Consider the following 24,628-nt stretch of genomic DNA (forward strand, 5'->3'; position numbering starts at 1 on the left):
GTATACCTTAGTTCCAGTGCTATCTCTTTTTAATGGGTGCTAGTTTTGAGATTGTTACCTTGTTTTTATTATTTTATGGGTTTGTATTTAAGTTTTAAACTTATTTGGTTAAGATATGATAAATTCTACAAATTGTTTCCATATGAGAAATGTTGTAATGCAAGAAATGAGTACAATACACAATAATTCTATTTATACATCAGAAATAAATACTGTAATAGCGCATTTGGTTTAAAGAATTTTATTGAGGTAAACTTGTGTTTAAAATCCTATAACATACAGTGTGCATAACACATCAGATGAAGCAATGCTGATGCTTCTAAAGTAGGAGAATGACACTCATTTAAAAGAATGTACAGTAATTGCTAATATTAAACAAAATGATTCCAGACACCTTATATTAGTGCATTTTAGTAATATCATGCACAAATAAGTTATTTCTTCATCATAATAATACTAAAAAATAAACTAGTGTTGGTGAGGTACGTTTTTTATCAAATACAAATAATATTTTAAAATTCAATATGAATGATGGTATATATATATATCAACAAATCAGGCAAAGAACAGTAATTCTAAACTGCCTGGTGATATACTGAAATTTAATTAATTAATTTGAAACGATAAAGATGAGGAAATCTGTGAGAATGAGAAAAATTCGCCCCAACCAAGACACGAACTTGGACCTTCTGCTTAATATGCAGTTGTCCTAACCATTAGACCACTGGGGCTTTCATGGTATTGTTGGAGAATAGTTTCTCGAAACATGTCACATTTACATTTTAAGGCAATTTGCCTTTTTATTAAATGCCTCGTTATAGTCATCCTAACTCGCAAGTTTGGTGGTATTATTCATGATATATATATAATACAGTATTTATTCGAAGGAGGGTTTTTAGGTGGCTGTTTATTCAAGGGGTTTTTTTTTTGGTTGCAATATTTAACATGTATAATTAAATAAATACCCCTAGATATGAAAATAAATATCGAGAAGTGATGAAATACAGTAAAAATTGTATCAAAATGCTTGGTAAATTGTAGATCAATGAATTCTTCCACAAATAAAATTTTGTGTTAAATATGCATGTGTTTAATTGAAGAAATAAATAAACGCCCAGGGAAGGGGGGGGGTGTTTATTTGAGGGGTTATTGAAAGCGGTGTATTTATTCGAATAAATAATGTCAAACAATTTACATAAATCATAATTTTATATATTTGTTTATTCCTTATAAACATAATAATTCATAGACCACCTGTATTTGTAATTCATCATTAATTTAATAGTTTATATTCGTTGCTATAGCAGTATAACAATTTACTTATTCTGAATTATTTATAAAAGTGAAAGTAATAATAAAAGTATATATAACCAAACACACACCACACACTTTCTAAGGTCTACACTATCAAACTTTATGCAACAAAAAATGTGATGTGCCAATATATGGACACTACCATATTTGGGCATATCACTAACATATTTGGTAGTGTAGACATAGCTTAATATATTTTATGTAAAAGATGACTTGTGTTTTGACCTATCTATACAAAACATACCTTAATTACAAAAGTAGTATAATTTTATAGTCTTACTCTAATTTATTATTTCATATAAAGATATAACAATATAACCAAAAGCTGCATAGGAAGGCACTGTAAATAGGAAAATAAAATATTGTGATATTAACATGTATCAAATTTTAACAAGGTTTGAATATAATAGCGAAAAGGTCATTTTGTAATAATGCTCCAGGGGACACGCTCCTGTTTCAGTTCAAAGACATTCCTCATTGTTAAGTGAGAGAGTATGAAATTATTCAGGATTAGCGCATAACAAATTGCTAGTAACAGCTTTTTAAATGTCAATATTAAATGTTTTTATTGACACTAAATGAATAACAAAAATAAATATATATTCTAAAGGCTTGTGGTTAATGAGGCCTTAGGGAATAGAAATTGCTAAAAAAATAATTGAATACAAAAATGAACAAACAGAAGAGTATTTTAAGATTAAGTTGTTGAATCTCTATCTGACTGAAGTTTTCATCTATTAGTAAACATACTATTTCTGTCACATTTTTGGTACCTATAAATATATCTTGTAGAGGGACAAATCAGTCACATTTTTGGTACCTATAAACATATCTTATAGAGGGACTCAACGGTCTCATTTTTGGTACTTATAAACATATCTTATAGAGGGACTGATCGGTCACATTTTTGGTACCTATAAACATATCTTAAAGAGGGACTGATCGGTCACATTTTTTTGGTACCTATAAACATATCTTATAGAGGGACTGATCGGTCAAATTGTTGGTACCTATAAACATATTTTGTACAGGAACTAATTGGTGACATTTTTTAGACATTTCTTGAGGAGGGACTGATCAGTAACATTTTTGGTACCTGTAAGTAACATGGATTTTTTTTTTGTAGATGGAAATCCAGTACTATTCTTTTATTATAAAAAACATTGGATTGTTATCTCTGAAATACCAGATAAAACTCAATTATCTCATTCAATTCCTGTTGTTGCATAATATTAAATGAATAGTACAAATATTGATATATATATATTCTATCTTTGTAATAATTAATTGAAGACATTAAATCAACTTTCATCTTCATAAGCTTCCATCGGTGGACAGGTACAAATTAGATGTTGATCACCGTATACGTCATCTATTCGAGCGACAGATGGCCAAAACTTATTATCTGGTTTTACAAACGACTAAAAGACAAAAACAAATAAATAACAATATATTAGTAAAGGATTTAAATAATAACAATTAAATCCTAACAAATTAAATCCATTTTAATCCTAACACTGTTCACAGTGTTAGGATTAACACTATTAAATTAAACACAGTTCTAAAAGTTAAAGTTGTTACACTTCCCATTCATTTTATTTGGTCAAAATCATTGCAACAACTTGACAGCATACATCAATACATATCTTGTCTAGCTGACACAGGTCAATGCACTTTATATAACCACAGAATTGCAAAACACACAATTATAATTTGTAATCATGCTCACCCACTATAAATTAATAACTAATTTATCTCCCAATACAATATGTATTTGTTTTTGTCGTTGATGTGGTGTGTATTAGTACAGTTATAAGACTGATTGTTTAGGTATCATTGTATACACATTACATTGACATAATTCAACTACATAGTATCTGTATTGAAAATAAAAACTAGGTTCTTTATCACTAATAATTGCACTCTCAAGCCTACTACATAAAACTAGGGTTCTTTATCACTAATAATTGAACACTCAAGTCTACGACATAAAACTAGGTTCTTTATCACTAATAATTGCACTCGCAAGCCTACTACATAAAACCAGGGTTCTCTATCACTAATAAATTACATAAAACCGGGGTTCTTTATCACTAATAATTGCACTCCCAAGCCTACTACATAAAACCAGGGTTCTCTATCACTAATAAACTACTAATAATTGCATACTTGAGTCTACTGCTTATCAGCATTAAGTCCATCAAAAGAGCTTATTTTCAATCATTTTTTCAAACTGTGTAAACACTTACTGCTGGATATGCCGCTTGCTTCCTTGGATATGCCTTATCCCATGTATCCGACATCACTACGTGTTGAGGGTGTGGCGCAAACTTTAAAGGGCTGTCTTTACTGTCAATACGACCTTCCTCAACATCAGCAATCTCTGCTCGTATGGCTAAAGATAAATAATGGTAGCATATTTATTGATGGAAATTCAAGAGGGAGAATGCTATTCTTAAAATGTTGTTTTGTTTGTTATTTTTTTATAATACTGTACAGTAGGCTAGTCAAGATAAATCAATTACAGTATCTGATATATCAAATATGTTGATTGAAGAAAAATGGGGATTTGTAGAGGCTAGATTGGGGGTAGTATGTTCAATCAATTATTATTATTATAGTGTTCATATGTTTTTAAACAGGTGTATAAATGGGAACCCGGTTAGATCAAGACACATCCTTGCACTGATTACTAGCTGCATTAAGGGATTATATGTTTCCATATGTGTTAGATCCAAAATGATTGGGGTAATAATGTTCAGTTCTTAGAGGTTTCACAACATTAGGTGCTATATAAATCCAGGATATTATTATTATTATTATTATTTTGATCATTTTTTAAATATGGAAGGTGTAACTCTCTATGATTATTTCAAACTGCATACCTTTATCATCAACTCCCTATCAGCAATGCAACAGCAGCAACAAAACATGCCACCATAGGTTGAATAAACTTATACTAAATGGTTGGGAGTTTTAAATGTAAATTTGTATTATTATCAAAATTAATGTAAATATTTACTTAGTAGGGCATCACAGTATCGATCCAATTCTTCTTTGTTTTCACTCTCGGTTGGTTCTATCATTAAGGTGTTACTAACTGGCCATGACATAGTCGGGGCATGGAAACCTACAACACAAATCATCAATGAAAAATAATGAACATTTTGTACACACATTTGGCAGATATCCTGGTACATTTGTTATTTCATAGAAATGTCATCGTCCTTGCAAAGGGTTCAACAGAACATAAATTCATAGGTAAACAAAGTATTACTAAATATATATCAATCATATTAAATAAACAGACCTTGTGAGGTAAAGTAAGGCAAGTCATTATGAATCATAATAATGCCATATATCAAACCTATTGGTGGACCCTCTGATTTATAGATAGATTACAAGTTGTAAATATAATTATATGTTGACATTTGATTTTTACATACCAAAATCCTGCAACCTTTTAGCAATATCAGCTGATTCTATGCCTGCTGATGTTTTGAAGTCCCTAGTATCAAGGATGAACTCATGAGCTACAAAACCTACAAACACACACACAACATAAAAACAAATAGTAATTAGTACATATACATTAAACCCCCTCATTTGAGACACCCCTATTCAGGGGAAACTTTCTCTTAAGCTCTATATACACCATCAAACTTTATGTGACAACAAATTATGTACCCATGTATGGACATGACGTCATATCACTACCATATTTGGGCACATCACTACCATATTTGGGCACATTATACTTTTTTTGTTTAACTATAGTTTGATAGTGTAGACATACATTTTTTAACAGTAGAGCCAACTTCAATTTTGGGGACACCTAAATTCAGGGGACGGTCTAATTCAATGGACACCCCAACTTTGTTGGGTCCTGAGGATGTCCTCTCAATAGAGGTTCTATGGTATTAGGTTTATGTGCTGTTATGAAGGTAATATGTATGACAGTAGTGGTGCTATAGTACCAACCTGTAGATCCTCGAAACAAAATCTTGTACGGTCCTTCTAACTTCTTTGCCATGTAGTTAGCATTCAATATTGCCACTTGTGTTGCTTTTCTTAAACCATCTGGTCCCATCATCTACACAAAATAACAAATATTCTAAATTGCACATTATTGAACATAGAAAATACAAAAATCATAATAATACATAATAGCATTTATTCAGTACAATATGTTACATTATACACAACCATATGTTTGGAATTGATGATTACATAACTTTACATTTATATTCACTCATTATGCCAATTAGATATTAATTCAAATCTACAAAGATGATAATTATCATAATTACTATTCTATTTGTATTAGTTATTATTAGTATAATTGCACATTATTTAGCATATGCTGTTTAGGGTTACCCTCATTAAATAAGGTTTAATAAAACAATTAAAAACAAATAAAAGTATCTGTTATGTTAATGTCAATTTACTTCTGCATTCACTTGACATCACTCACCTTAATATAAGCCCATGAAATAGGAAGAATTGCACTAGAGCCCCATGGAGCTGCACTCACAACGCCAAAGGGGGATGCTCCATCACTGTCAGTACCAACAGGGGGAACTAAGGGATGGGTTGGCAAGAATGGGGTTAAATGTTTCTTCCTATAAACAAACATACATTTTATTAATACTGTATCTTTTAAATTATCTTTATTTATATATTAGGCCAAATAAAAAAACATACTTGTTAAGCGTCACCGCCCGCTCCTGATTATCCAGCCGCCTCTCTTTTTATTTTTATTTTTTTTTTACCCATATACAACGGAAAGTTCAGCGGCCCGGCCCAGCTCCAGAGCAGGGCTCAAAATTCACGCTAGCAAACTAGCATTTTGCTAGTAGATTCTTCATAATTGCTAGTTGAAAATTTCAAAACTAGCAAATGTTTGCTAGGCTGGTGTAATTTTTTTTAAATACGTACTTCTTAGCTTAGCCACGCTAGCTAGCCACCGATCGCTCTATGTCGACAACGGCAATTTGGTGAAAACAATTGTTTCATTTACACGCCGCCGATTTACGTCAAGGAAACGCGAATAGCACCGCGAATCATGTAATGTGGTAAACAGCAAGCTTTTTCCCCAACACATTAAATCACGTGCATTTAGTACGTCGCTGAGGATTACATCATCAGTCACGTGATTACAGAATACACGATTATCAATTTAGGGATTTAACGAAATAAATATTTTGCCTACACAGTGGTCGAAGCGCGTTTTTTATAGGTTCGTAAATAGGAAACACCCCATACATAATGGGCTCTACCAATTTTGTTTACGATGATCTCGCGCTCGAGATCGGCACACCACGAGGTCCTGTTGGGCGATGGGCCCGGCGATGCGTTTTCTTATGCTTGGTTTACCTGTGGAATAATTACACACACTTTTCGCATCACAACTTTAAATACTGATTTACACAGCAATTGGCAAAGGATTCATAAGAATGAATACGTTGAATAAAAATTCACTTAAGAAATGCCGTAAGCTGTTTTCAAAATCAGCCCACTATTTAGTATTATTGAGACCAACATCATGCTTCTCGCGATAGGGAATTTCCTAGATAGATGAGTCGAGCGAGAGACGGCGGCGGACCATGGCCGATGAGTGAGGCGGGGGTGGCAGCTTGGACGGATTAGCCTAGGGCCTACAATTTCGCTCGGTGGCAATTAAATTTAATGTTTTAATTACGTCTAGATATAAACAATACAAAACTCAATTTTGTCATCGGCAATAATATTTCATACATAGTCAATTTTGTTCTGTTTCGCATTTTAAAAGTTTGACGTTTCGTCCTAAAAAAAACTGGGCCAAAACGTCCATCGCACAAAATTATACCTCCATAAAAAGTAAAAAAAAAAAAAAAAAAAACCGTCCCCCCGCCCCTGAAAATTTATGAGGGTGTGACGCTTAACAAGTATTTTTTTTATTTGGCCTTATATATAATTTATTTTTTCATTGGTTGTGGCTATTGTAAAAACATAACTTGGCATATATATTTAATTTCTTTATTTCAGAAATATCCATAGAGTAGCATATAAATATTGTGTGAAAAATAATATTATTATATATACATATACTGAACAAAGATACTCCAAACCAACCAAACAGCAACCATCATGTCCATGACATTATGATGTAATATCACTACCAAATTTGGGCACTTTTTTTGGTCAAACTAGTTTGATAGTGTAGACAGAGCCTAATACAAGCACAATCATTAGTACAGTACTCTATTATAATGCTATATGAAAAAGGAACTCTGTTGCTCACAAACTCATATAATTAATATTTGTTATGATTGAATTTGCCAGATAATCCATTATATGGCTTGGATTCAAAATAGATTAATCATTCATTTTGTTATTTAAATGAAGCACTACTGTTCAGTATATGTATATATAATATATTAATTAAAATTAATAAGCATTTATACAAAGATGATCAAATGTAATAATACTCAAATTCTAATTTTATATTGTTCAAATTTTTCAATAATAAAAGAATGCAAAATTAATTAAGTTATGCAGTTGTAAAGTAAGTAAAATTCATATTAATATTTTATGCAATACTTACACACCAATTGGGCCCATTCCAGGCCCACCGCCTCCATGAGGTATGCAAAATGTTTTATGTAAATTTAAATGGGAGACATCTGAGCCATAATCTCCAGGCCGGCACAGGCCCACCTGGGCATTCATATTAGCACCATCTACATACACCTGACCACCTGCTTTGTGGATTAATTCACATATCTCAGCTACACTTTCCTCGAAGATTCCATTTGTTGATGGGTAGGTTATCATAATTGCGGCTAATTCTTCATGATTTTCTTCAACCTGTCAATTTAAAACCACTAATAATTACACACCAATGTAATGCATGTAGTACTGTAATAGCAAGGTGTTTAATAGGTTTTAGAAATTACACCAAACAAGTGTATTTGACAAATATTGAAGTTATTGAAACATTGTCCAATGAAACTTACTTTCTTTTTTATGTCATCGATGTCAATAGCGCCATCGTTTGATACTTTGATTGGTTTGACCTTCATACCTGCCATATGCGCACTTGCTGGATTGGTTCCATGCGCTGATGTTGGAATTAAACAAACCTATAAAAATAATAAATAGACAATGTCAGGAATCTGATACTTTTGGTAAACTCTGTCTACACTATCAACCTTTATGTGACAAAAAAATGTGATGTGCGCATATATGGACATGATGTCATATTACTACCATATTTAGGTCACATCACCACCATATCATCACATCACAACACCACAGTTGTATCTGTGATTAAATTTTGTTTTGTTAATTACCTTACGATGTCCCTCTCCTATGTGTGTTAGATATGCCATGATTGCCCGCAGTCCGGCATACTCTCCTTGTGCTCCACTGTTGGTGAAAAAAAAAAATCAATTTACTGTACATCATGCAAACACACCAATCTATGTTGAAAATCAACTAATACATTTACCATTGAAATATATATACATTACAAGAAGTCAACATTAATTCTTTACTCACCTATTTGGTTGAAATGAAATACTATCATAGCCAGTAATCTCACATAAATCTTGCTCTAATTCCTGGAACATTTGTTGGTAGCCTACAGCTTGGTCTTCGGGGATAAATGGATGCAAATTAGCCAGCTCAGGCCATGTGATGGGCTAAAGAAATCATTCAATTCATAATAAATAACCTGCTATATGTGAACATATAGAATACATGGATGTAAACTAGCCAGCTGAGGTTGATGTGATGGGCTGAAGAAATTATTTCATTCATAAATATTAATAATAACACGAATTTCAACTGAAACTGAATCCAAAGGGAGGGGAAATGGATTAGGTGATGTCCCGCTCCCCTCCTCCGAATCCCCCTCATTCCCATGATCTACACAAGTATTTTGGGACACTTTTTCATATCCTAGTATCATTTCTGATATACTGTTTACTGTTCAATTGTTGATTTGTAGATAAAGTTATAAATACTTCATTGAAGAGGTCACCTACATTAGTATAAAGGTCAAATATTTCAAGTAAGGTGTTTTTCTTACCATCATTTCTGATGTGCTGTTCAGTTTCATAGTGCAGGAGCCCAATGGAATCATACTATGTGCTAATGATAAATCTTTATTTTCTAGGGTTTTCATGTATCGAACAATCTGAGTTTCTGAATGATGACTGTAAACAAAAGTTACATTTCAAAAGTTTAATGTATGCTTCTGTAACATATTTCTTAAATATAATGTTGCTTTAAAACTAAAAGTAGCAATTAAATTCAAACCATGAAAATTAGACTAAATTTTAAAATTCATCGCTCAGGTATACAATACGATATATGCAAGTATACAAAATGTAAGACCACTGAAAAGTTTCTGATAAAATTAGCACAACAATATTTTTGGCGGTTTGTTCAAATAAATTAAACGGCCGAGCGGTTAACGCAGGGGCACCGTTTAATGTACCTACAGAGCCTACCATGGGTTCATTATATTTGGATAAAGACTAAACTATAGGTACCATGCCCATGTGCTCTTTATTGTAGTAACGACAATGATGCCAATGACCTTTAACCTGTACTAACCTATTAAATACAGAATGTGTGAGAAATTCACTGGTTCTCTTGTGCTGTGTTTTACAAATACTATTCTCTGCAACTCCATCTACAAATGTTTCTGCGATTTCATTCTTTAAAAAAACATACAATTCTGTCAACTTACATAATCCAACAAATCCTACGTTTTGTGATGTATAAAATGTAGTGATTTTGGCTAGAAACACAAGACCTTAATCTAAATAACTAAATATAGTTTTAATTTGTAACTATAGTTAATAGGGGCATAGAAGACATTGTAATGAATCCACATATTTACAATACAAGTGAATTACATATCAGCATCTGCAAATATGTCTACAAAAATATAATATCTACTAAAGCTTTATTGCCTTATCTATGTATCAATATAAAATGAAGCATATGGCCACTAATTTAAAAGTTATTCAAAAATACTATACTCACAGCCTTTAGTTTACTACCAACAATATAAAGTAAATCTTCTAAATCTGCTAGGCTAGCGGTCTCATCAATTGAAATCCCAAGCTGAAGAGTAATCAACAATGCAAGTTAATAGGGTTAAAGTAAATTAACTACAGTAAAAACCCTCCTTTGGGAGATACCAAATTAGGAGACACTTTCTGGTGAAACGAGCAAGAAGAATATATGTTTAACACTAAAGCTAACCTCTATTCAGGGAACACTTGGTTGGGTCCTGAAAGTGTCCCTTTAATAGAGGTTCTACTGTAAAAAGAATATGGTCCTGAAAGTGTCCCTTTAATTGAGGTTCTACTGTAAAAAGAATATGGTCCTGAAAGTGTCCCTTTAATTGAGGTTCTACTGTAAAAAGAATATGGTCCTGAAAGTGTCCCTTTAATTGAGGTTCTACTGTAAAAAGAATATGGTCCTGAAAGTGTCCCTTTAATAGAGGTTCTACTGTAAAAAGAATATGGTCCTGAAAGTGTCCCTTTAATTGAGGTTCTACTGTAAAAAGAATATGGTCCTGAAAGTGTCCCTTTAATAGAGGTTCTACTGTAAAAAGAATATGGTCCTGAAAGTGTCCCTTTAATTGAGGTTCTACTGTAAAAAGAATATGGTCCTGAAAGTGTCCCTTTAATTGAGGTTCTACTGTAAAAAGAATATGGTCCTGAAAGTGTCCCTTTAATAGAGGTTCTACTGTAAGAAGAATATGGTCCTGAAAGTGTCCCTTTAATTGAGGTTCTACTGTAAAAAGAATATGGTCCTGAAAGTGTCCCTTTAATAGAGGTTCTACTGTAAAAAGAATATGGTCCTGAAAGTGTCCCTTTAATAGAGGTTCTACTGTAAAAAGAATATGGTCCTGAAAGTGTCCCTTTAATAGAGGTTCTACTGTAAAAAGAATATGGTCCTGAAAGTGTCCCTTTAATAGAGGTTCTACTGTAAGAAGAATATGGTGGGTCCTATGGAGGATGAAAGGTAGATAGTCTGGCATGCAGCAATATTTGCTAAAGTTATTTGAATAAAACTCACTTCTCCATTGTCATACAGCCTGAGATTAATCTGTTTTTCAGCAGCTCGATTTAAAACATCTTTCCTAATTTCATCTGAATTGCATTTGAACTTGAAAGTATCAAAGAACACTGGGCCTGTCCGTAAATCATGCCCTGCATTCTTTACTCCTGTAAAAAGATAGGTAATTATAAAGGAGAACCCCCTGTTTTGGGATACCCCAATAGAGGGGATATCCCAAAGAAGGAGACACAACAATTAAAAGGACATTTTTCAATGAAAAGAACAAAGGAACAGTATATAATTCAAAAATATCTTATAAAATAATACAAGTTGATATTGTCCTATAAATATGGTATGATTTTTTCCCAATACAATTCGTTACGTTTATTTTCCACTCATTTCAATGCATAAACAAACATATGTATACAGTGTATAATATATGGGTGGAAGGAGGTCATTAAACTTTAAGTTGCGACAACATATCAGTATAATAATAACAATGTGATCATTAACTTAACAATGGAAAAACATTTTTAAATGAACCATTGTTTCAAAGGGCTTGACCTATGTAAAGACTAAAATTGAAAAGAATGGTAGGCAAACTATATATTGGTTTTGCCAGGTAAGCTAGGCACAATATAATTACCTAATCAATTTATATTTTAGATTTTATCTGCTATAAATCTTCTTTTTTTTAATGCTATTTAAAATTCCCTGATAAGTATTTCAATATAGTACTATTTATTTATACAATATCATAATAAAAATGTACATATTTTATGACATTATATACATACCTGCAGCTATTATGTGTGTTCCATTGTGAACCCGATTGGCTATTGACTTAAGTCCTTCTGGCCCATGATATATTGCAAACATTGCTGCCATATTGGCTAGAAGTGCCTATAATAAAAAGTACACAATATGTTAACAACTATAAAATGGTGAATGTCAAGATGGCATATAGTATTTGTAATAGTTCAATAGCTCCTTGTTGGTTTGTATCATAACCATATCAAAGAATTTAAGATAAAACAAATTATAACTATTAAAGTTTTAATTAGGTGTTCTTAACCTCGAAATTAAAAAAGAGGAAAGAATTTGTAAAGTTTAGTAACAATTTAGTTTTATTTTTATTACAATGTCCTTTATATAATAATTTAAATAAACTATTACTTCCATTTTCTTACTTCAAATTCCCTACTGTTTAAAAAAAAAAATTTAATTTATTAATGTCAAGTAGAAAAGAAAATACTTATTCTAACCTTACTAAGTTCATTTACTTTGCTTATAAAAAAAGAAAGCATTATTTAATGCACACATAAGTTTATTTTATTTTTTATTTTTTATATTGATGTATTCGGGCCAATGGCCTATGTATAATAAATGGCCTAGGCAATGCTCCTAGGAAAGAAAGTATCTGAATGAAAGGAGGTAAATGAGGTGGTAATCCCCTGTTATGTGGTTGTTAATTTTCATGTTAGTTACTAATACATCCCTTTTATTTACGCATGTTTTTCACTAGGAAAATTTACCCTGCGAACCCAATGTTTTCACAGAGAAAAAAAATGTATAATTTTACAACAAAGAAAATCAGAAATGTTCATTTTGTTTGTTACATTTGGGTGAGGGTTCTCATGAATGCATGACAACTCAGAATTGTAAGTTGGAACTCGCTTACCTGTGCTGTACATATGTTACTGGTGGCTTTATCTCTACGGATGTGTTGTTCTCTTGTTTGCAACGCCAACCGCAAGGCATTTTTACCTGCAGAATCCCTGTAAAAAGAGAGACATTTTAACACTAACACTACAATGATAGCAGTAGCACCATTCCAAGGGAACACTTCCTACTGTAAACTGACTGGAACACACAAGACATATTGACAACATGCTAAAACTATAAAATCAACATTTACAAACTAACCTCGTAACTCCAACCATTCGTCCAGGCATCATTCGCTTGAATTTGTCCCGCACAGCAAAGAATGCAGCATGGGGACCACCGTACCCTAAGGGTACACCAAATCTCTGGCTGCTTCCTAATGCAATGTCCATGCCTAGCTCTCCTGGTGTACGTAGAACTGTCAAGGCAAGCAGGTCCGTGGCGCAAATTGCCAATGTCTATAATTTATACAAGTCTTATTTATCTATTCATATATTACAATATAGAAATAGTTGTATTTAAATTAAATTCTGTATAAATAAATAAAAGAATATGTTAGATTTGTTTGTTAGGAATCCAAGTTATTCTACTGCAGTTTAAAGATGTAGTTACTGCAGTATAATGTTGACATGAGCCCTTGTTTTTATATGATTGTTGTTGTTTTGCAAGCTTCTGAAATTTCTTCTTTAGCAGATAATTAAATATGTCTTAGTATTGTTGCTACAGTAGTAAATTAATAATTAACAATTAATAATAAACTAATTTATAGATACATGAATTTATTTTATTTTTTTATTTTTTTAAACAATATTTAATGAGGATGATTCATCCAGCGCAAGCTGATCATTAGGGACCCTCAAACATACAAACAGTATACAAAATAAACTACAGTATAAAAAAACAAAATTAGCAAAGATATAAAAAATAAATATAAATATATAGTAGGGATGAACAAAGTAATCATTATAGTATTTAATATTTGTATTAAATACTGTAGAATAAGTTGGATTTTCACCAAAACCACACAAATTCTATAAAATCAATATTACTAATCTATGTATTCTCGGGTTAAGAACATACCCCATTGTTATGTGCATCCTGTGCCATAACTGATAGGTCAATGACATTGCCCTCTGTATCCGGGTATTGGAACAGTACACCTGATATATCCCTGTTACTCAAGTCCATTTCGTTAATGTCAACCTCGGTAACTTCAATACCAAGCGCCCTGAGGCAGAAAATAAAAAATAATTGTATGGTCAGTCAACTACTGTAACAGTCTATAAAGAATAGACTTCTTTTGGGTTCCAATACTGAACAATATAATCCAAGGATGAATTAGTACTGTACAATTACTAAAATATTGATGAGTAAATGTATTTGTAAATGGGGGAATAACCTACATCTTGCAACCTACTTTGCTGAATTGCGCACAGGTGTGGACGACACATGCCACAACTTTCTACTCCCCTAAGGGTCCCTTCATTTTAAGTGCTGCCACAAACGGCGCCTATTCATCTGTCCACAACGACAGGGGCTGAATGGACCCAGTACACCGGAGTAACCCCCTACTCTTCCGGAAGATGTACTGGGTTCTTTAAAGTGCACACAAGCCAGATGTGTACACTGGACCTCCAGTTTTAAGTCCTTATCCGAGAAGACTTGTTCTACCACCAGAACAATTGTCTCAGGAGTGGCTTGAACCTATGCCAATTGTATAGCTATGGTTTGCGGCAGCGCAAAAATGAGTCTCAGTATAAATACAGTTATACTATAATTATAAATTTATTCCTATGTTGAATAAAACACATGCATTGCACATGACAGTAATAAGTATATTTTATTCTCAGTATAAAATGTTTATAGATAACCTATAAACTTACTCTGCTCTTGTTCTAACAACTGCTAATGTCTGGGGATGGCACTTGACGTCGATATAAAACTTTCGTCTTTTGTTGTGTCTATGGAAAATGAGAAAAATTCATTGAATGGTTAGCATGTAATAGGATTTTAACCATGGCTACAGTGTGTAGGTCTGCTTCTCCTTTCCTTAGCTGGATTGCCTGATTATTTCTTGCCTTGACCATCATTACTTTAGTTTTTGCTATGTTTATATTTAAACCAAGAATTACTTGATGTTTCTTTAAAGAAGTCTGGTTTTGGTTTGCATTTGCTGATGTAAGCAAGCACAGTGCATAGGAATATCAGTTGAATTCTACAAGTTGAAAATTCTTCAAAGAAATCAAGAATTTTCTTCCAATGTTCCCAAATCCTAACTATTTTAAATGTGCACCAATTTGGGCCACCAAAAAGGCATCTTTAAAGGCCAATTTACACAGAAAAGCGGAAACGGAAGAATAAAACCGTGTAGATTGTCCCACGTAGAATCTGTATCTATCCTGATTGGAAACCACCCGTTTCCTCCATGATGTGTGCAAATGGTCATAAGGAATAACATAGATTCTATATTTTTATTACCGTCATGGCTAAATTGGCCTTAATATTAAATAAACTGAAACAACTTAACAAATTAATATTTTTTTAAATAATATGACTTATTTTATATTGATAAATTAGAGTACAATGTTTAAAGGGAATGATTTTTATTTTCTACTATAGCCCAACATTAAAAACTCCATATCTCAAAGTTACAACTAATGGTAGTACTTGACTTTTCAAAATTATAAACAAAAGTAGTAAACAATTTCCAATATGAAAACTGGCATAAACATTATTTTGAGTTCTGTTCAATCAATAAACAGTGCAATAGGATGAAGCAACATCTTCATACAATTGGACTTGTGGTTAAATTACTAATCCATAGGTCCTATGTTGACATAATAATAATAATAATAAATAACATTTATAAAGCGCAAGAGACAAAGGTTTCAAAGCGCTGTGTTTTCCAAGATCTGTGCAAGTAGTAGCGTGTAGACATCCTAACACTGGTTTAGAACCACGCACCACTAAGCTTCATAAGACCCTTTCACACAGAATATTAATATTCCAGTATTTCACAAATGGCACATATGTGTAAAAAGTACCTTATGGACCGAGTCAAAGTGCGATTATATTACCATAATGGCCATAAGCCTTATTTTTTTAAATGATTGGGAACATCTGGTAAATCTTTTTTCTAATTTTGCACTTTTCACTAAGACTCAATATTACTATCTGTGCGAACAGGACTATTATTTTCGATAATTTTCATTTTACAATTAGCAATTTATTCTCTGTTGACTCGTATGTGTACTGAAATAAACAAATATGACTGATACGAAATACCTGTAAGCTAGGCCCATGGCCTCAGCAGCAGCTGTGCCTTCATCTAGTAGGGATGCATTGGCAATTTCTAGGCCTGTTAAATCTACAACCATGGTTTGATAGTTAAGTAAGGATTCTAGTCGACCTTGGGCTACTTCAGGCTGGTAGGGTGTGTACTGAGTAGTCCTGAATATGAAATGATAGATCAAAAGAAAAATATCATTATTTTTACAGATATTATATAATATTTTTTATTTGGTTTCTATAGATGATTGATTGTGACATTATACACAAAGTGATTTACTGTACTGCATGATTCAGTATGGTGGTGTAAGTGGATGTTGACATTTTATCAAACTGGTCTGAAGGTACCACATCCACTATGAGTAATATAGGCTACTACATCAGTACTTCTATGAATGGATGACTAGTTGGTGACAATAACGCTAGTTGGTCATACCCAGTACCGTTTTGATTTTTACCATCATTCGGGAAACCACCTCACGACGTTATATACAGTAGTAATATCAATGAATAATATTGTAGTATATTGCAAAAAGTTGATCTTTGACATTTGAACTCTCACAAGAATTGAGGTCAAGGACATGGTATCAAAAATAATATTTTTTAATAATTTATGGTATAAATATCTTGTTTGTATGTTTCATGAATAAATTAATTTACAATAAAACAGATAAAAAAAAATTATATTGTATAATTGATGTAATGTAACATTTAAGTTCATAGGGTATTGAGAAAACATTTTTTGTGGAATGCCCTATATAAATTATCAACATTAACAAAACATTTTACTGTACTCTTTAAAAAAGGCACAGAAAGGCACAGTAAATATGCTTAAAATTCACAGTATGAACATTTATTGAAGCTGACCATGTCTTTCAATCATATACAAAAAATTGTTAAAAAGATAATAATAGGAAATGGATAGGAAAAATACACATAGATTTATGCAAATTACCAATAAAACCTGAAAGGATTACCCAGACCATGGAGGAACAGATCACAGACAATATACTAGGCTGTGGTATAAATCAAATCCATTTACATGGTAATAAATGGCCTTGAATTGGAAATATAATATAACAAAATTAAATGTCTGATTAAATGTACCATAAATACTACAGTATATAAATGAACATTAATGTTATTTTACCGCCACCAAAGAGGTATATGTAGCCGATCGCGTTTGTTTGTTATAGCAGGATTACTCAAAAAGTAATTACAAAATACAAGATATTTACCAAAATGAAAATAAAGGTAGATACTGTATGTGGTCAAGGACCACTCCATTAAATTTTGGAGGCAATCCAGACCACGGTTCCAATTCTGGACCACTTTTTAGTATAATTGTCGGACCTGCTAGTGTTAAAAGATAGGACAGAATTTTCAAAAGCCAGCGAGCAGTCTTAAAGTAACAAGTAAACTGAAATTGCATTGTCTAGAGAACTACTTGTCCAAAAATCTTTATTTTTATATAAGAGGCAAGAGTTATAATTTGTGATTTGTAGTTTTAAAACATAATTTGATTTATTTTACAGGTTTTTTGATACAATACAAGAAACATATTTCTTTTCAAATTAACCCATTTGTTTTTGCTGTTGCTACTGTCAGTGTCAGACAACTGAAACTATTGTTTGTTGAAAAGGCTGGCTACACCAAATTCGCATACACATGCTTGTAGTGAAATTAGTCTAAATCACACCATAGAGATATTATAGTGCACTATAATATCTCTATGATCACACACAGCATTAAGACACACACAAATATATATATATATATATTTTCCCGGAAAAATCTTATGTAGAAGAATTTTACAGTAGGCGTAGGTATACACTCTTGGAGTGACTTTCTAGTTTCATATTCAGTCACTATCAGTAATCATATCAGTGAAATATTATGGCATGAGATCGCAGATTACATAAAATGATTAAAATTTGGTTTTTTTTCCTTATTGTTTATTCTATCCTTTTATTTAATGTCAATACAATATAGTTTAAATACTAATATGAGAATATTTATATGTTGAAAGCCACAGTATGCAGTACACGGAATCAGTATGTCATGGTGTTCCAGTTAAACATTGTTAAACCTCTGTATACAGTAGTCAGTGAAATGCTATTATTAGTAAATACTAATCCTGTAGTATTGCTGTACAAATACTACTACACTACAGATAGTATAATTATTATTTATTAATAAATCTTACATGTTGAAGTACAATATCAATCTGATACTTGATAGTGATACCCTTTAGATTTATATTCCTACTGTTAAAGCCATTCAATACAATGGTATCCCACAACAATGCATTTCACAGATACTGTAGGGCTTTGTATACATCTGGACAACTCTATTTCAAGGACAACTGCAATGCGCCAGGATAACTACAGTACCATGCCCAAGGACAACTACCATGCCCTAGGAAAACTACCATGCCCTAGGAAAACTACCATGCCCTAGGAAAACTACCATGCCCTAGGAAAACTACCATGCCCCAGGAAAACTACCATGCCCCAGGAAAACTACCATGCCCCAGGAAAACTACCATGCCCCAGGACAACTACCATGCCCCAGGAAAACTACCATGCCCCAGAAAAACTACCATGCCCCAGGACAACTACCATTCCCAAGGACAAATGCCACCCTGGGCAACTAATATTCCCCAGAAAAACTGCCACCCTGGGCAACTACCATTCCCCAGAAAAACTGCCACACTGGGCAACTACCTATACTGTACCATTCCCTAGAAAAACTGCCACCCTGGACAACTACCATTCCCCACAAAAACTGCCACACTGGGCAACTACCATTCCCCAGAAAAACTGCCACACTGGGCAACTACCATTCCCCAGAGAAACTGCCACCCTGGGCAACTACCATTCCCCAGAAAAACTGCCACCCTGGACAACTACCATTCCCCAGAAAAACTGCCACACTGGGCAACTACCATTCCCCTGAAAAACTGCCACCCTGGACAACTACCATTCCCCAGAAAAACTGCCACCCTGGGCAACTATCATTCCCCAGAAAAACTGCCACACTGGGCAACTACCATTCCCCAGAGAAACTGCTACCCTGGGCAACTACCATTCCCCAGGAAAACTGCGACACTGGGCAACTACAGTACCATTCCCCAGAAAAACTGCCACCCTGGGTAACTACCATTCCCCAGACTACTTTGCCACAGGACACCTGCCCTCCAGAAAATTCTCTCATATTTTGTAAAAACTTTTCGCTGGAATAATTTCAGTTTACAAAAACAAATTCGAAAATTCAGTTAATTGTTAATGCATTAAAATAGACAACAAATATTATTATCTTATGATCAGATCATATTTTAAACAATTGCAATCTATCTTCTTTGTATTCAAATTTCAATTGTTTGATATTGCCCTAGATATATAATTTTTTTTTGTGGTTTGTGCATGTAGGTGCCTTACTGTATTGAGATTTCTGTCTGTCTTAAATAGTTAAAACCATTAGACACCTATAATCTTTCACCTACAAACAGACTACTACAGTAGGGTATTGCTAAACTGCGCAAAGCTTGCGCAAACCCCAAAATTCCTTTTATAATTCTAGTTATTCTATTCTAATCAATTCGCGCAGTTTAGAAATACCCCTACATTACAACATGACAATCATGATGCCTTAAAAACTGTCCTTAATGTTTTGATAGTTGACGTCTCTATCTGCGGAAAAAAGTCTCTTGTCTCTACAAAATAAAGTTGTCCATTTTGTATTATGTGCATTTTTGTCTTTACAACTACATTTTCTTCTATTTTACCCCTAATTGTTACCAATAGATAAATGATAGCAGCAAGCTTTTGATTTTAATACGGATAGCAACAATAAATGTTGTTATGATTCGAAGGTAACATTCAATACCATTTTTGCAATCAACAATGCATTTGATAATTTCCTCAACTGAGTATTGTATGCTAATTCAAAAGGCATTATCATCAAATACATTGTATTACAGTACCTACTGTACAGTATGTGCTACTGTACTTAAACTATAACAAATCACAAAATCCTATTGTAAACTTAACTCAGTATACATAGCTAAAGATAAATTTATTTATTTATTCAACCATGTTTCAAGAGGGTGACCCAGCCAGCGGAAGCTGATTTTAAGGGGCCCTCAACAATACGACAAAAAACATAACAAGTAAAAATATAATAAAATAGTTAAAATTGAATAAAGAATAAATATAAAAATGTAAATAGAAATGCAAAACAGTAAAAGGTGAGGAAGATAACAATTTAAAAAGTGTCATTATTAAGCATAAATTCTTTAATTTACTTTTAAAATTTAAAAAGGTATTGCAATTTCTAATAGAAACGTCTAACGAGTTAAAATATGTAGGTCCTTTATAATTAAAAGAATGTTTAAAAAGTTCACACTGAGGTCTTGGAACAACGAGATCACCCCTGGAAAGTTGCCGGGTAGCCATTCTTCCATTGGCAGTAATTCTGGCAAGCCCACGGCAGATGTTAGTTGGGGCGAGATAGTAAGAGGCTCGATAGGCAAGACAGCCCGTTTGTGTTTACTACAATTCATATTCTCTTTAGAATGTGTGGGTGTACAACTGGTAGTACAGTAACCACAAACACAATAGGGGTTTTCAAGGTTGACTATGCATGTACAGTCAATCAATAATAATAATATTTGTAGAATTTTTAATGTAGGCTAATTTTTTTTTTACAAAAACCACCTTAGCTTCAAGGCGCCTCAGATTAACAAACACAACATTTAGGAGTTTGTTTCCCATTTTCTGTTTCTGGAGCAAATAACCGATTAATTAACCATCGTGTCAATAAACTATCCTTTTTTGAAGTAGAAATGGAAAGTTACAATTTCAAACTAGACTTGAACTCGTCACTTTGACGAGTTAGTTATTCGCACAACAAACGCCACTTCAAACATGTTATACTGTACATTAGACAATGTGCACAGAAAAAGATTATGCCATTATGACCTGAAGAATATAATACACTCAGGTTGTTGCAATTCTGTCTATTTTGTGTCATATAGTATACAGTAACTGAATAAATGGTTCTTCAAGACAATGTTTAAAACAACTAATATATTGGGTGTTGGAACCACGATTTGATTGAGCATTGTTGAAATCCAGTCAACTACCGGCAATTGATCATCTGAGCACATTGTATTGATTTTGGCTATGTTGACATTTTATAATCAACAACCACTCAACGATTTAAAATGTTTTCTTTAGAAAATTTAGCAGAAATATGGTACAGTATATGAATTGTGTATGGTTAATCAGCACTATACACCAGTAACACTACTAAAAGGCCCTTAGTTGTATCCTAATTTATAATAATACAATAGTGGAATTTGCAGTAGAAAGTCTGATAAATAAACATACTGATAGGCAATTCCAAGGAAGGGCCTGTTTTTGCTGCATAAAAATAACCGGTTAAAATCAGTGTGAATAAATTAACTCCATTTTCTTGGGAGCAGAAACAGGACAAATTTGTGGTAACCGGTTAAAAGGCAGCGCAAAATAATAATAGTAATACACGGCAGTAACGTTTGAATTAACCGCCAGCAATTTTTGTCAACGAACACCAATTGATTTAACCGATTATTTCGGAGCAAAAATTGAGCAGAAACGCGGTCTTGTTATTTTTAATCTATTTTAAAATAAACGGTTAATTTGCGTTATGCAGCAGAAACAGACTCTACTACAGTAAGCAATTTGAAAAAAAGTAGAACTAGAATACTACAAATGAAATACAAAACTATTTCATTGGAAGCAAGCCAAGATATCTTATCAAGTCAACTCAAATGAGGCTGTTGATCTAATATAAGAAACTCAATTAGTAAGTTCAACTATTATGAGTCAAAATTTAACGTAAAAATAAGCTGATAAAAAAAAGTAGATAAATTCATACAGTACACGCCCCATATAATAATAATAATTATTACATTTAATTAGTATAAAACTTAATGGCAATTTATTTTTTTATAAAGCAAAATTTAAATTTAATTTCTTGTTTTGTACTTTTCACCAACAATATATTTCAGTTGGCGTCAGTACTGTAAATGATGTGTAAAACTCTACACTTCTAAATTTCAATGTCCAGGATGCCTTATAAGAATAAGATTTTAATAATATCATATGTTTGGACTTGCTGCAAACATTTCTTTGAAATCAAAATGTTCTTTTATAGTATTTGACATGGTAAAAATATAGATTTTACCCATTCACACATACAATAACACATGATTGTAAACAGTTTTAAATGATAACATACTGTACATAGTCTACTATGTGTCTGAAAAACAAACTTATGATAATTATAGGCAAAAAAAAAATGTTGCTATCAAATAAATACCAACACACCAATCAATCAATCATTAATAGACACTTACCATCCAGGGTTTTCCAGTATATTCCTTTGTATTGTGTAAGGGGTGAAGCAATTATAATAACCAAGACCGATGTAACTTCTCCATATTTTATTATTTTCAACCATATTTTTCAGTTTCTCAAGGGCTTCATTCTCACCTGAACAAAAAAAATCACCAAAAACAATATACTAAGCGTTTATAACGTTTTTATTATATTGTATTACAGTATATATACTTGCTATTAAATTTAGGCTATTTTCCATTTTTAGTTTTTTTCACAGTTGCAAAATGAGGTGATTATTGTGGCCAGTCTGCATTAGTACCCTGAATTAGGTGGTATGATTCTCTGTCAATAACTCATTAACTGTACATTTGTTTGTGGATTCAAGAACATCATAATTAAATGAAATATAAGTTGAATCAACTGCTCTTATCATACTGTATTATTCAAAGAGAGTACAAATTGGAAACGTAATACAGGAATGTTATGACAGAAATGTAGGTTACTTACATAAGGCTGGCGTGATTGAAAGGGGGTCATCGACCAGAATATTGGCTGGAACAGTTAGTTTTGTTAGGTCTTCTAGCGACTGTAAAAAAAAACAAGGGCCATGTCAATATGCTATATACGAATACAATAATGTATTGTATACAATCTGAATGCTAAAATCTTTTAATGAAAATTTATGTTATATTCATTTTTTTAATATTGTTAATTAAATACTACAGTACAGTAACTAATGCAATGTTTGAAGAGTAAATGTTATCCAGTGGTGCAGGTTTTGGGTAGGGGGTGGTGGTTGAGAGGATTTGGGAGAAATAGTTTTGTTACTTTAATACTTAATATCCGTCAGTATACTTTAGTTAATTCGTCATAAAACTCAAATTATCCTATTCAGACCTATAGTGCATCACATCAGCTGTAGCAGCAGTACATTCTAGGCTGTGACACACAAGGGATCAAACAAGGACCATATTTTATCACTCCCATAACTTTTATGATATACATTAAAAATAGAGTAAATATTATTAATTGTCTCAATTGTATTTTGTTTAAATATAATAGTCAATAGGCCTAGCCTACCTAGGCCCTAGGCCTAGTTCTTTTTTTCCAGTTGAGAAAGTACACTGAATGAAATGCCCTGTTGCGCAAGAAAACAACACAAATAAAATCTCTTTTTTTTTGTCTGAAATCAAAATCTTCAATTTCAAATTTAGGCAAATGTGAAACACAAAAAAGTTTTTTTTACCTTTGCTCCAACTGTTTTAAGCATTTCATCAATATCACAAGCTCTTGGTCCAATGTGTCTATCAGCAAAGACATCGTGCTTAGGATAGACATTGTCAATAGCCCTTCCTGTGCAACTGAATCTTTTCCCAGTTGTAAGGCTAGGCCTAGCCACTTGAGTACAGGCAACGTATCTTGTTCCAAGACACTGGCCTATTAGGCCAACATTATTCGAAATCCTATACTTCGCGCGCATAGCAGACAGGCTTACAATAGCCTGGTACTGACGAGCAACATTCATTTTACTAAACACAGAATTTATGTACCAGTAATCTACAATGGATCTAGATACTAACTAGACTAGATCACATGCAATTGATGAAATTACTAAATATATTTCACGATTCGCATGAAAAAAATAAAAAACGGTAACAATATCAAACACAGAAATACAGGCCTCCTTCTCCCAGCCGTGAACACACACACCACGACGACGACGAGAGCAAAACATACGATAAAAGGAATAGAGGGGGCGCGGCTGGTTAAAACTGAAAAGTGTAAAGTGATCAGCGAGAACTGCATCGGATTGGTTCAAATGCAAACATGTAAATCGATATATTCTTAGGCAACCAATAAAAATCATTTTGTTGTTACGTAATACCTGTAATACACTCGTTTAGCAGTCA

The 24,628-nt window shown here is 32.9% G+C and overlaps 1 protein-coding gene across 3 annotated transcripts; it reads right to left on the minus strand.

The window, feature by feature from the left end:
* Window positions 1-249: 249 nt before the first annotated feature.
* LOC140052660 (glycine dehydrogenase (decarboxylating), mitochondrial-like) lies at window positions 250-24,339 on the minus strand. 3 transcript variants are annotated; one of them, XR_011845645.1, is made up of 24 exons: window positions 23,965-24,339; window positions 23,226-23,304; window positions 22,736-22,871; window positions 16,330-16,494; window positions 14,928-15,005; window positions 14,125-14,272; window positions 13,306-13,502; window positions 13,061-13,157; window positions 12,177-12,282; window positions 11,398-11,546; window positions 10,354-10,434; window positions 9,919-10,022; window positions 9,389-9,515; window positions 8,857-8,999; window positions 8,649-8,724; window positions 8,313-8,438; window positions 7,901-8,163; window positions 5,789-5,936; window positions 5,296-5,407; window positions 4,761-4,856; window positions 4,337-4,444; window positions 3,564-3,709; window positions 2,278-2,735; window positions 250-2,228 (listed from the first exon to the last, which is right to left on the minus strand). XR_011845645.1 is itself a non-coding variant. In XM_072098331.1 (24 exons), exons 1-24 carry the CDS (start codon window positions 24,054-24,056, stop codon window positions 2,616-2,618), a joined length of 2,943 nt encoding a protein of 980 aa, XP_071954432.1. In that variant the 5' UTR covers window positions 24,057-24,142; the 3' UTR covers window positions 250-2,615. The 3 variants fall into 3 exon arrangements, 2 of the variants coding, with proteins under 2 accessions (XP_071954432.1, XP_071954431.1); XM_072098331.1 differs by adding an exon at window positions 23,811-23,856 and having other exon boundaries at window positions 250-2,735; window positions 23,965-24,142; XM_072098330.1 differs by having other exon boundaries at window positions 250-2,735.
* Window positions 24,340-24,628: the final 289 nt, after the last annotated feature.

This window comes from Antedon mediterranea, chromosome 6 (genome assembly GCF_964355755.1).
Source record: "Antedon mediterranea chromosome 6, ecAntMedi1.1, whole genome shotgun sequence".
Classification (NCBI taxonomy): domain Eukaryota; kingdom Metazoa; phylum Echinodermata; class Crinoidea; order Comatulida; family Antedonidae; genus Antedon; species Antedon mediterranea.